At 36.8% G+C, this 13466-nt stretch overlaps 1 protein-coding gene across 1 annotated transcript; it reads right to left on the reverse strand.

The window, feature by feature from the left end:
- Positions 1-6959: 6959 nt before the first annotated feature.
- Positions 6960-13099, reverse strand: LOC101306832 (delta(14)-sterol reductase-like). Its single transcript, XM_004302983.1, has 13 exons — positions 12840-13099; positions 12646-12763; positions 12487-12557; positions 11849-11905; positions 11256-11347; positions 9848-9895; positions 9431-9551; positions 9141-9187; positions 8769-8850; positions 8490-8566; positions 8271-8390; positions 7398-7472; positions 6960-7321 (listed from the first exon to the last, which is right to left on the reverse strand). Exons 1-13 carry the CDS (start codon positions 12885-12887, stop codon positions 7168-7170), a joined length of 1110 nt encoding a protein of 369 aa, XP_004303031.1. The 5' UTR covers positions 12888-13099; the 3' UTR covers positions 6960-7167.
- Between the last annotated feature and the right edge of the window lie 367 nt (positions 13100-13466).

Here is a 13466-nt window from a genome sequence, read left to right on the forward strand (position 1 = left end):
CTCTCTCTCTCTCTCTCTCTCTCTCTCTCTCTCTCTCTCTCTCTCTCTCTCTCTCTCTCTCTCTATATATATATATATGTTGGAGTCATTCACACTAGTCTTTTCTAAATGTGTTTATTTTAGACTTGGGCTTTTTTTACAATTGACACTGAAAATGTGGAAAATTATTTATTTTAACTTATGGACTATGCGAAAGTATATTGATGTTAAGAGTAACTGAAACAGTTTTTCAGAGAAGCAAACTTTTTAACATATACTTTAGCTTCTTTAGCTCACTATGTTTCTGATTCTTGTATTTGGTTGTATCAGCTACCTCCTCAAGCTCAACGAGCTTTCCACTTTGACCTGTTGGGAACTGGTTGTGCGCGAGCCTATTTTTGGCCTAACACGGCCCAAGCACGCGAGCCGGCCTTTAGAAACACAATAATTGTTTTATTTTTATAAAAAAATTTTAAAATTAATATAAAATTTCACAGGAGTTCTCACTTCAACATTTTATTCTTCATAAGTCCACCTTAAATTTTTGTCCATACAAGTCCACCTTTTGGTCTAAGCCCATCAATTTATTTTTTTGTTCTACCTAAACTACCCTCTCCTCCCTCTTTTTACCAATTCAGTTTCTCTCGTTCTTTCTCTCTCTCTCTCTGCTTTCTCTCTCTACATTCTTCTATGGCCGACGCCGCCGCCACAACGACGACCTACGCCGCACACCTTAACGACACGGCCTGGATCCTGAATCGAGAAGGTAGATCCGGTCGGCGACAAAGGATAAGGTGTTGAGTAAGAGGTCGTGGAGGAGCGAGGAGAGTGGAGCAGAGCTTGTTGCCGAGGTGAAACGACATCGATCTCCAACGACGCTGTCGCTGATTCACCACACTCGGAGGTCACCGATCGAGAAGTATTAGATCTAGTCGACGACTTGTAGATCTCCGAAGCTCTGATTGGAGGTGACTGTTCTGATAACATGGTAGTGTAATTTGGCCGAGTTTCTTTCTTTGGTTTTGAGAAAAAGTAAACAAAGAGTTTGCTGATGTTTTGTGTTGATATTGTTTCTAATTCGATTGAAATTTAGTGGATGAGAAATCATGAAACCGTTTTGTAATAGTGTAGATGAATGGAATCGAGATTGTATGAGATATCGAGATTGTATGAGATAGTATATCTTCAACACGGTCATAGTATGTTTTCGACACTGCGATAGTATGTTTTCGATATGTTGAGTAAATTTTGTATTATTTGGTAGTAGTTTTTATTATAGAAAATTTCACAACAGTCTCCTTTTCAGCTTTTTTTTCCTCATAGATCCACCCTAAATTTTTTACTTACATAAGTCCACCATTTGGTCCAAACCCATCCGTTTATTTTTTCTATACCTAAATTACCCTCCCCTCCCTCTTTTTCCAAATCAGTTTCTCTCATTCTCTCTCCCCTCCCTCTTTCCCAAATCAGTCTCTCTCTCTCTCTCTCTCTCTCTCTCTCTCTCTCTCTCTCTCTCTCTCTCTCTCTCTCTCTCTCTCTCTCTCTCTCTCTCTCTCTCCCCTTCAATTATGACGCCACTGCTACTTCGAGACAAATTCAGGCAGGACCTCGATTGCTTCTCCGACGACGACGATGCTACCGCCTAGCCTCGACGATGACTTCCGGATCGACTGTCGACGATGCCTGCACGACGACCTCAGCCTCAATCTCGACTGCATCTCCCTCAAGGTCGTCACCAAACTGGCTCTTGAATATGACTGCAAATCTGCCTGCGTCGGAGGTCTCTCCCTCAGATCTATCAAACGGTGACGTCCTTCATCATCTCCGAGATTGAAGATCGAGGCGGGGCTCACCGAGATATGCGCCAACATTCTGAGGACGACTCCATTCAGGTGCGTTCGATCGAAGACAAGGAATTCCACGACTCATCATCGGCGGCGAACGAAGACCGGATCTCCATTGAGGGAGCAACATCTTTTCTGTCATCGTCGGCCGCCAGATCCGATCTCCAATTCTCACTTTTCTTGTTTGATTTCCTTTATGTTTTTTTTGTTAATTCATGTATGTGTAAAGTTGTGGTGAATTATTTGATTAGTATTAGTAATGGTGAATGGAAAAGTATTGAAGAATATCAAGTAGATTTTCCTTGTTTTTTTGTTTGTTCCTGTATCTGTAAACTTGGTGGATTATTTGGTGAGTGTAGTTTTTAGTGCCGGCTATAGTAGTTTTTGGTACCGGTAGTAGCTTTTGGTTTTTTATAGTAGTAGTTTTTGGTGCCGGTAGTAGTAGATTTTAGTTTTTGTAGTAGTAGCTTTCGGTGCCGGCGGTAGCAGCCTTTGGTGTTGGCGATAGTAGCTTTTGATATAAGCAGTAGTAGCTCTTGGTGCCGGTGGTAGTAGCTTTTGGTCCTTATAGTAGTAAGTAGTAGCTTTTGGTATCACCAGTAGTAGCTTTTGGTGCCGGTGGTAGTAGCTTTTGGTCCTTATAGTAGTAAGTAGTAACTTTTGGTACCGCTGGTAGTAGCTTTTGGTATCACCGGTAGTAGCTTTTAGTGCCGGTGGTAGTAACTTTTGGTCCTTATAGTAGTAAGTAGTAGCTTTTGGTACCGCTGGTAGTAGCTTTTGGTATCACCAGTAGTAGCTTTTGGTGCCGCTTGTAGTAGCTTTTGGTCCTTGTAGTAGTAGTTTTTGTTGCTAGCAATAGTAGCTTTTGTTGCTGACGGTAGTATCTTTGTTGCTCGCGGTAGCAGCTTTTGTTACTGTCGGTAGTAGCTTTTGTTGCTAGCGGTAGTATCTTTTGTTTATGTTGGTAGTAACTTTTAACTATGACAGTAGTAGCTTTTGTTGGTGACGATAGTAGCTTTTGGTGCCAGCGGTAGTAGCTTTTGTTGCCGGCGATAGTAATTTTTTATTGTCGCCGGATTCTTCCTCGGAAGTCAGTCGGAAAATTCGCCCGAGGTCGGCCGGAGATCAGCCGAAGACTTTTCTAGAAAGAAGTGGTTGTTGACTTTTTACACAAGTGACATTTTCGTAAATATAAGAGAGATAACCTAATTATTTAGTTGGATGGTAGTTTGTAATTTTGTTGAACTTTAATACCTAATATAGAACTTTATTTAAGCTTGGTGGACTTATGTGGGTAAAAATGTTTGGGTGGACTTATATAAGAGAAAATGTTTTAAAGTGGACTTATATGTAATTGGCCATTTTTATTATGCTTGGTGATAGTTTTTGTTGCTCGTAGTAGTGGTTTTTGTTTACAGTGGTAGTTTTTTTTTGTTGCGTAGCTTTTGGTTGTCGCGATAGTATCTTTTTTTGCTGGTGGTAGTAGCTTTTGTTGATGGTTGTAGTTGCTAGTGGTAGTAACTTTTGTTGTTGGTTGTAGTAGCTTTTGTTGGTAGCGATAGTAACATTTATTGCTGGCAAGGACTAAAAAATCGATATTTTCAACGATATATAGCCGAATTCATCGTTTTTTTTTATGGTTTGAAAATTTCTAAGCATCCATAGCAATATCGTTCGAAACGTAAGAAATATCTGTTTCAGGAAAATCTCAATATTTACGACATATTGGCGATTTATTGTCTTCAATTGGTCCTAGATTTGAATATTTTGAACAAAAATTATTCCCCCCACGTGGGGATTCGAACCCAGGTCGTCAATTCCTTTTGGAATCACCTTAACCAACTTTGCTGAAGAGTCACTTTGAATAATTCATGCAAAATCTTCTATGTATACACTCAATAATTTTCACATTTTTCACCTTAATTCTTTAAAAAAATTTATCAATTTCTATATATCTCAATATTTTCTTCGAAATATCTATTTTTTGGACGGTCGAAATTTCCATGATAGTTGAAATTTTAGTCCTTGATTGCTAGCAGTAGTAGCTTTTGTTGTTGACAGTAGTGGTTTTTGTTGTTGATAGTAATAACTTTTGTTGCATATGGTAGTAGTTTTAGAGATCGCCGGAAACTTTGTCGAAGGTCGGCCGAAAACATTGTCGGAGATTGGCTGGAGACATCGTCGGAGTTGGCTGGAGGTCGGCCGAATACTTTCCGAAGGAGAGTGGTTGTTGACTTTTTACACTAGTGACATTTTTGTAAATATAAATTTTTGTAAATATAAGGGAGACAATCTAATTTTTTTTGTTGAATGACTGTCTATAATTATGTTGAACTTTAATACCTATTATAACACAATATTTAGACTTGGGTGGACTTATGTGAATAAAAATGTTTTGGTGGACCTATGTAGGAGAAATGTCTCAAAATGGACTTTTATGTAATTGGCCTAAAAATTAATCATGAGATTTGAAATTTGGACATTTTATCCAATTCCATCTACATTTATGTCATTAATATTTTTTTTTCCAACCAAACATAACATGACTAATCAATGTCACAATAATATAACAAAATCATGTAAAATGTTGTAGTATCTTTCTTCTTTCATATTTAATTTTCTAGTTAAACAAAATTAATTTTTTACTACTCAAAAAAAAAAATTCAAAATCGTGTCTTATAATAGGATGGTACGAGCACGACCAGTTTATTGGCACGGTACGAGCACGGGCCATCACGATATGGGCTCGGGCCGAGCTTAATATTTAAGCCAATGGGCTGGCATGAGCCCAACACTATAATAAACGGGCCGACACGAGTACGGCACGAAGCACGATTAGGTATGCTTAAACCGGGCCGTCTCGTTTGCCTTTGTAATTTCTTATTTTTATATCAAAATAACTAAAACAGTTTTTCTCTATTTTAAGGAAGAATAAGCCTTCTTTCTTGCAATATATTCTCTATAATTATCCCCAAATAAGAGAATAAATTGCCCAACTGTTGTACTGCAATATTTATAATTTTAAGGAAGAAATATTGAGATTTTAAAGATTGTTGTAAAATAAGAAATGTGTTAGAGGTAAAGCCTAAGAAATAAAAATTGACGTTTTACTTTCTTATAACACAAAAATAATAAAAATAAAAATAAAAAAAAACTGTTAGAGTTGCACTATGAGAACTAAGTGTGATCTCACAAAGGTCAAATTTACTTGCATAACATGAAATGTGAAAATAATAGGGCCCATGAAAATAACATTGCAATTTAGTCAATATGACGGGCCATATACATAATACTTATCCCCACAGTTACAAGACCACAAAAAAGACACAAAATCCTTTTTATGCATCTTTGGAGAGTATTAAAGAACATTATTTTATTATAAGTTTCTATTCATACCTCCAAAAATAGTATTTAGACATCGTGCTCGTTAGACCTATAATCGACCTTTTCCAAAAAGCCCCTTTCAAAAGAAAAAGACTATTATTCATGCAAGAAATTGAGAACCAAACAGGGAGAGAAGATTCAAAGAGTTTATAAACTACTGTCTCCGAACTCAGCATCCAAACCACTGAAAGTCTGAAAGTTCTTAGATTCCTAGTCATCAGAAGTTCTCTATCATATTTTGATCTCCAAAGACATTCATCTAACCTCGATCGAAAATCTCATTCAATATTAGAGAAATATTGACGAAGTTCTTCAGAAAAAGTGAAGGTTCATCCCTGTAGTTTGGAACGCAAACAAGTGTGAATTTCCTTCTTATTCGTCTCTTAAGCTTTCGAAGCTTGTTAGCGGACTTGCATTCTTCTCTGAGAACGTTACAAAAGTCGAACTTAAGATCTTTCACTTTCGTCTCGAATCGGATCCCAAATGCCTTATTTCTTCATCACCTTATGAAATGACAAAAATTACAACTTTCGATAAAAACAAGAACGGTGAGTAAGAGATAGGTACCATCATCCTAGTGTTTGTTTATGGTTTCCAAGTTTCCATAAATCTCCAAGGAGGAGATATAGTACAGCCATGGAGGTTAGTCCACAACCATCATCTTCTTTTATTGTAGTGATAGGGACGAGAGAGCGAGAGAGCGAGAGACAGACCCCATAAGGGCATTGATAATGGAGGTGAAAAAGAAGACACAATAAGAGGGGGCCATCCCCACCCACCACCTCTCTCCCTCACTCACTTTGCCTGTGGCTCTGTGCATTTGACTGAGACTTACCGCAAACCTAAGCAATTGAAAAAAGAAACAAGGATGGATGCTCTCTCTTCCTCAACTACAAAGCAACCACACAGCTACAATATTATCAAAATGGCATCAGAATCATATCAGGCTTTTAGTTGGCTTCTTTCTTCGATGATGCTTTATTAATTGGCTATATTGGTGAATCAATAATTTTAGTGCAATTGCATTCCCATATCATTGTGCCCCCAAACGTGCATCATTCTCATCATGCACCAACTTATCAACCACCGCTTGCTCCATCTGCCATTTCTTGGACCACCCATAACCTTCCCAATCTGTAAATCTCACTCTATATAAAGCTCTAGTGCTAGCAAATGTCCCAAAAAAGTAATTGATGTAATGTTAAGCCAGAATTGGATGGGTTCATTTTCAAGAAGAAATTGAGATTTTCGACCCACCTACCAAATGGTTTTCTTTTTGTTCGAGATCATTAGGAGCGTGCATAATGCGACTACACTACTCTGAGTGCAGCAAAATGCACTAAGATATCGCAGATTTTACCAGCTTTCACTCGTAGAACCAGTCATTAACACTGAGCTCTAGTACTAGGCTTGGTCTGGGGTGCACATTCTTCCTTCATGGATTTGCCATGACTCGGGTTGATATGCCGGAGTTGGTCTGAACCATTTATGACCTGATGCCAATTTGTAGCTATCTTTGTAAACTCGTCTTGGAGAGTTTAGCTCCAATTTAGGTCCATTGAACTAATTTCCATTTACAAGTATGACTATGGCTCTTTTACTACATTTGTAACCCTATATTACAACTTAATCTTTTACTAATGAATTGTTCCCATTGTGATAAAGAGAAAGATGCTGTCTATTTTATACAACAAAAGAAGAATGGCATATTCTCAATTGGATCCAGCAGAACACAGAAAAAAGGAAGACAGTGCATGAATGAACTATGTTCCATTCTGGATTTATTTTTCATGTCATTAACAAAAAACATGAGCGATATATGATTAGTGTCTTCAACATTGTAGTCATTTGGTACAAACAAAAATGCATGAGGCCTACTGCAGCTGCATTTGCTTTTCATTTTGGTCATAACCGCAGCTACACCTTTGGTCACATGTTAAACGACCGCAGAGAATGCTAGTTAATAAACATAGGGTAATATTCTCCATGGAACAAGTCTGCGGTATTCTGCCCAGATCTCCCTATACTTCTCGGCACAGCGAGCTTCATCTCTTCTTTCTCTCCAAATAAGCAGAATGAGAAGATAAATCGGGTAGAAATATGGAACTGGAGAACTGCAAAGTGAGTGAGTGTTAAACATAGAATTTTTTGTCTAAGAAGAAATTAGTACGAACATTCATAGGAGACTACCTCATCCCACAAGGTAAACTAAAAGACAGGGCAAGTAACAAGTCCCCAAGGTAGTTACAGTGTCTTGCGATTCCCCTGCACAGAAACAGAATGTGAGAGTACGTTTGTGATGAAACGTCATGAATTTCCCAACTTTTTCATATGCTTTTTTTACTTGTAAGGCAGATTGTCAGCACCAGCATTGGATAGTCAAGATCATACTATTATGATGAGATATACAGATTCATACATCCCAAGACAATGTTCAAACTAATTCAGTCATCATGTGCCTAAACCAATAACTATGGGTAAGAGCCTGAGCCAGTCAACCCCCCATTCCAACAATACAATATATGGTAAGTTGCAATTGTTCATTATTTCTTATACTTGTTAAACAGACATGAGATGAGCGTAAATAAGATGTTGAATACAAAATCAAATTCACTTTTTAAATTACTTGAACTTTTATGAGTTTAGACTCCATTATCAAGCAGCAGGTATCCCTACTACCATAATGTATTCAGAGCCCAATAAATCTGTTATTTCATTCACACCAGAATTGAAATTTGCTGGGTGAACAATTCAATTATCATAGTTCTAATTTATAGATTCAATCATTTGTTGATCAGTTGATGATTCTGAAACTGTATTCACTCATTTCTTTCTCCAAAAAGAATTGTAGAATGAGACCAAAGTCTACAATTCAGTAAGATAAAAGACAAAGTTGCTTCTACATTGTCCAAATATTATCAATAAATGAATGAATGATGATGGTGTGCCATTACCGTGGGATTTTGTTGAACTACATTTACTTTTGTCTTTAAATTATAAGATTGATGACGATAATGATGAGAATAAGAAAACAAAAGATGATAAGGAGTGAGGAAAGCTCACCAATAACCAGAAGCAAGCAATTTACCCCCAATGACCCTTGGAGGCTTACCCCATATAGGTGCTTTGGGATCTTTCTTAAATACATGCTTTTGCTTGTTGGCTCCTCTAAATACTAGGTACCTATCCAGCATGGATATTAAAATTTAATGTGATGATATGGACTAAAATAAAGTCAATAATAGATCTTCAGATGCCAATAATATGATGATAGAAACTTACCCAATCACAAAAGTGAAGCAATTTGCAATGACAGCGGCTGTTCTTAACTCAACCTTGTTACTCAGAAGCCACCAGCCCTATACGAAGTATATCAAAATTCAGATTAACTATAACCATGAAGAATACAACTCAGGGTTTAAATGTTCCTTCAGTTTCCCATAACCTAGAACAACAATTCTTTTACTATAACAGTTCTCTGGGAATCTAAGTTCTGTAAAAATGAACAGGGAACATACAAAACCATTTAAATTATCAAAGCTCAATTCCAGTGTAACATGCCTGGATGCTGAAAGTGAAAGGAATCCACACTAGATCTCCAAATACCAGCATAAAGCCCAATCTCTCAGCAATTATGTCCCATCTGTGAATAGAAACCATGTAAAGATAGAGTGGATATGCAAAGAAATAAATATAACACATGCTAGTCACAACAATGAAACATACTACAGAAAGACATATTACATGAAGATAGCCACCTATAAGTACATATTGACGAATAAATAAATGGCTACAGTGATCAGAAATTATCAAACATAGGAATTGCATGTCATAGTTCTGTCTGGCAGGGTAAGAGCATTTCAAAATAATTTTGAGGCAAAAAATGCTTCTTCATAAAATAGAAAGCAGACTGTACCACGGTAATGTACTTACGTGGAGGTCATGTACTCCTCATGAATAAAGTAGTCCAGAATGTACAACTGGAAGAAAAAACAAGGACAGAATCTCAGTAATTACAACCAGTAAACAAAGCAGAATGATCTAATGGGCGGAGATGAGCATTTATAACGAGTTTACTAAGCGGTTGCCCACTATTTATAGGTGATATGAGCAAGCACCATAACATTTTTGTAAATGTACAGCACCACAGATTGAAACAGGTATATAAGCATGAATGCAATACGCATATATAAATAGACATCTAAAATGGGTTCCAAGATTACCGCACAGAATAACTGGAAGAGGACCATTGATTGACTCATCGTTCCCTCTTGGACACTTCTTGCGAAAATTGAAAGGTTGATAAATAGCCAGCCCATCATTCCAGCTCTAACAAAGAAAAATCTACATAATAGAATATTATCAGCTTTACAGGCTTCATATATTTAATAATATCAGACCAAATATTCATCTCATTTACTTCAAATGGCCTAAACTTCTTAGCAAAGTAATGTTTAAATCTTGCCCAACATGTGTGTAAAGTAAATGGAAAGTGAAATGGACAAAAGGATTCACAGCCAGACTGCATTGAGAGATAGATTACTGTTATATACTGAGGTAGAGGGGAACAAGATTCACATAAATAACATAAGAAACTGATTAAGGATGCTGCCACAAAGAATAAAGACTAGATTACTTACTTGAGGTCAATTCCCATAAACTGAGGGTTCAGCTGTATTCCAAACCACCTATAAAAACAAAGTTAGAATGTCCATGTTAATATTATTGTATTCTCTACGGGATTGAAGCAGATAGAGAAACTGAAGCCTTCAATTTAAGCTATCAACGTTTTGATCACTGAATGTAGCGGCGATGAAGACAAACATCAAGGATTGGTTATTTGTTTAGCAACACAAGATTGGTTCAAGATATAAATTAATTTTGATTTGTGTATGTAAACATTATTTCGATATATAAATGTGATTGATAAAAATTTTCACTAATTTAAGGAAGAATTATTTTTTGGTCATAATAGTACTGTAAAGTTTAGCACAAAATGTCATAACCAGGGAATTAAGGGTGCGTCTATTACCACCCCAAAAACCACTTTTCTCACCCCACGCGTTGTTGATTTATTGAAATACCAAAATACCCTGATGTAAAATTACAGCAAGGGACAATAAGTTGTTACAAATTACAAATGTATTTCTTTTTCTTTTTTATCTTTTTGTTTTGGATGAACACAAATTTCATAACTTTAACCCAGATTTATCATATTCGGTCGTGAGTCTGAAGACACTAGCATTTAACCTAACGATGAGGTAAACTGTTTGTATTTTTTTTTTCTTTGTTGATGATTCATCTATCCCTTTACTCATTATTTCCCATGTCGACTTTGTATGTAAATTCCCATGGACAACTATTGTACCGTTTTTATGAACAACGGATAGATCAGTTCAAGAAACTTAGAAGTATGGAAGGCGTTGCTACTAGAGATACATTTACATACATTGTGCATTTTGATATCGACTGATACCATTGAGTTGTTAAATTTGAAAGTTTTTTCTTGTTCTTTAACTTGGATTTATACTTTCATGTGAATTTTTGTTCACTTGGTGATTTTACTTACCTTGAGCAAATCTGAATTTGACAAAATATATGAAGAGAATGTAGGGTGAACAAAGTAGAATTTAGAAAAAGGTTTTTTAGGTATTGTTAATGGGTGAACAAAGTAGACTTACAATTAAAATTATATGAGTGGGGTGTGAAGAGAATACGGGGTGAGCAAAGTGGTTTGTGAGGTGGCAATAGATACACCCGGAATTAATTTGTGCTATCATGCTAAAGGCAATATCAAGGATAGGATTGTTTAACAGTATCAGTACTAAAATTCATGTAAAAATATATTGTCCTAGCATGTTTTCTTTTTTAAAATTTGTCAAAAAAGATGGTGCAAAAGGTGCTGTAGAGTAGGTAACAAAAGGGTGGGAAAATTAGTTGTGTGTATGTGTGTCTGTCCATTATAGTTTAGAATTTCGTTTTTACCGACATACATCATAACATAAAACCATTTTTCCAAAAGGAGACTGACAGAAATAAATAAATTACCAGTCATCTAGAAGATTCCCAGACACATGAGGCTTTAAGGAAGAACAGCGGTTGCTTGATTTACAGCCAACGGCATAAAGTACCAATGCGACCTACCATAATAAGAAATCAAATAAACCAATGAAGATAACATAATCAGAATGGCCCACTACTCACCTACTGGAAATGAATGATATGGTTTCACAGAGTTAAACAAAAGTGAGTGCAGACTATGAGCTCTTCTTTACAATATGGGGTTGAGAAGTAAATGAAGCACTAACTACTATGCAAAGCAATTCGAAAGCTTGATCAAATGATTCATCCAGTCAAATCTTCGCTGATTACTAGGGTTCTTCAACCAGAATTGCTACGAGGTCATGGTGGTATGCATATGGAGGCTTTCCATATGAGAAGCAAATCGAAAACGTTGAGAAGCTCAAAATTTTCCTCTAGCAGTTGTCACAATGAGTTGTAACAAAGAGACTCTCATCTTAAACCAGCATGCCAATATAAGATTTGTTCATGCACTTAGCAAACTACAATACCACTATCTATTTCAAATGCCATAACTGGAAAGTTGAAGAAAAATAAATGTCCATAGATTCCCAACTTACCAGGAAACTAAACAGGAAAGTTGTCGATAACAGCTCAAGCCCTCTGTCTGCTATTACCTGCAAACAATTTATTCATTTTTATATACATGTTCAATTTCTGATGCGCATCCATAGACAATAAGCTGATGAAGAAAAAATAAAATAAAAATATTATCACCATAACCTCCATTAATTTACAGCTTTAGATATCTCTCCATTTTGTTCAGTCACATGGAAACTGACCCATCTAGGAAGGTCAAATAACCAATCTCAGGGACAAAATGAAAAATGAAATATGATTGTGGACAAAATGCCCTTCTGATGAGTTTGGAGGTACGCACCCAATACATAAACAACAGCTCAAAACTGTCCAGTATGCATTTTTAGGTTCAGCTTGAATCTTTCCACTCTCGCCTTTCTCCAAAAAAATCATCAATCCCATTTTACCTTGTACAACTTTGTCCCAACGGCATTTGATACTACTCAAATCCTAGCCAATATAGTTATATCATCTTCATTTTATAAGCGTGTCTAAACAAAAGCCGGAATAATGCCGTAACTAGACAAGCAAACCAAGTAGACACAATTCCAATGACAAAATATAGTCAGCACATAGAATTGAATAATGCAGAAAACAGAATGAAGTAGTGAGCACATACAGTAAGCGATACGATATCCAACTTGGAAGCAGCCCCTAGAATCCCAGCCAGAATCAGAAGCGATATCAGACCTATACAAATCACCCAATACAAAATCGTTACAGTCGATATAATCAGACAGTTGATCAAACACTTGGTGTGAATTAAGTAAAGACGGACCATTGCAGCGATAATGGAGACGAGACCCGTCTTGCAAGACGGCGCCGGGGACAAGTTTGCCGGGAAGTGTAGATCCGGCAATGGCCAAGTAAGCAAAGAACAATGCTAGTATGGCAACCTGGAGATAACGAATGAATTAAAAATATGGGGAATAGGGGAAAATGGAGTGAGGGGTTTTGGAGATGGGTACTTACGGAGGTGGTAGAGGGAATCAGGAGGTGGAGGAGATGACCCAGATCCATGTTTTCTATGAGTGTCAAGGTAGTGCGAGACTTGCAGCCAGGTTCTTATTGGAGGAGCCCGCCCTGAGTTTTTGTCATTTTAAAATTGGAAGGGTCGAAATGGTGCGACTACTGCTGAGGCTTGTTAAGTGGAGCCGTTAGATGGGCTTCTAGACTGCAGGACTCATCATACTGTGACTCTTTTTTGAGAAGACATCAAACTGTACTCGTGTACCCAGGTAACCCAGCTAAGAAAAACCACAAATTCCCTCATTTTGGAAAAATTAAAACAATGGCGATGGAAGGGATGAATTTGCGATGTCATACACAATCACGGACTTGCTAATGTTCTAAAGCCTAGTTTGGTACTGCTGTGACTTTTAAAAAAAACTATTACAACTGTGATATGAAAATAATCAACTGTAAATAAAAACATTTTCATGTTTGGTAAATATTACTTTTAAGAGTAATTTTATTCACATATTGTAATTTTCTTAATACACCTCTTTAAATTTTTTGCCACATTTTGTCTAATTTTTCCTTTTTTATCCTTCTCTCACCCTTGTCTTTTTTACTCTCTTCTGAACCTGCAACAAGGCC

The sequence above is a fragment of the Fragaria vesca genome, linkage group LG6, assembly GCF_000184155.1.
Source record: "Fragaria vesca subsp. vesca linkage group LG6, FraVesHawaii_1.0, whole genome shotgun sequence".
Taxonomy (NCBI): Eukaryota; Viridiplantae; Streptophyta; class Magnoliopsida; order Rosales; family Rosaceae; genus Fragaria; species Fragaria vesca.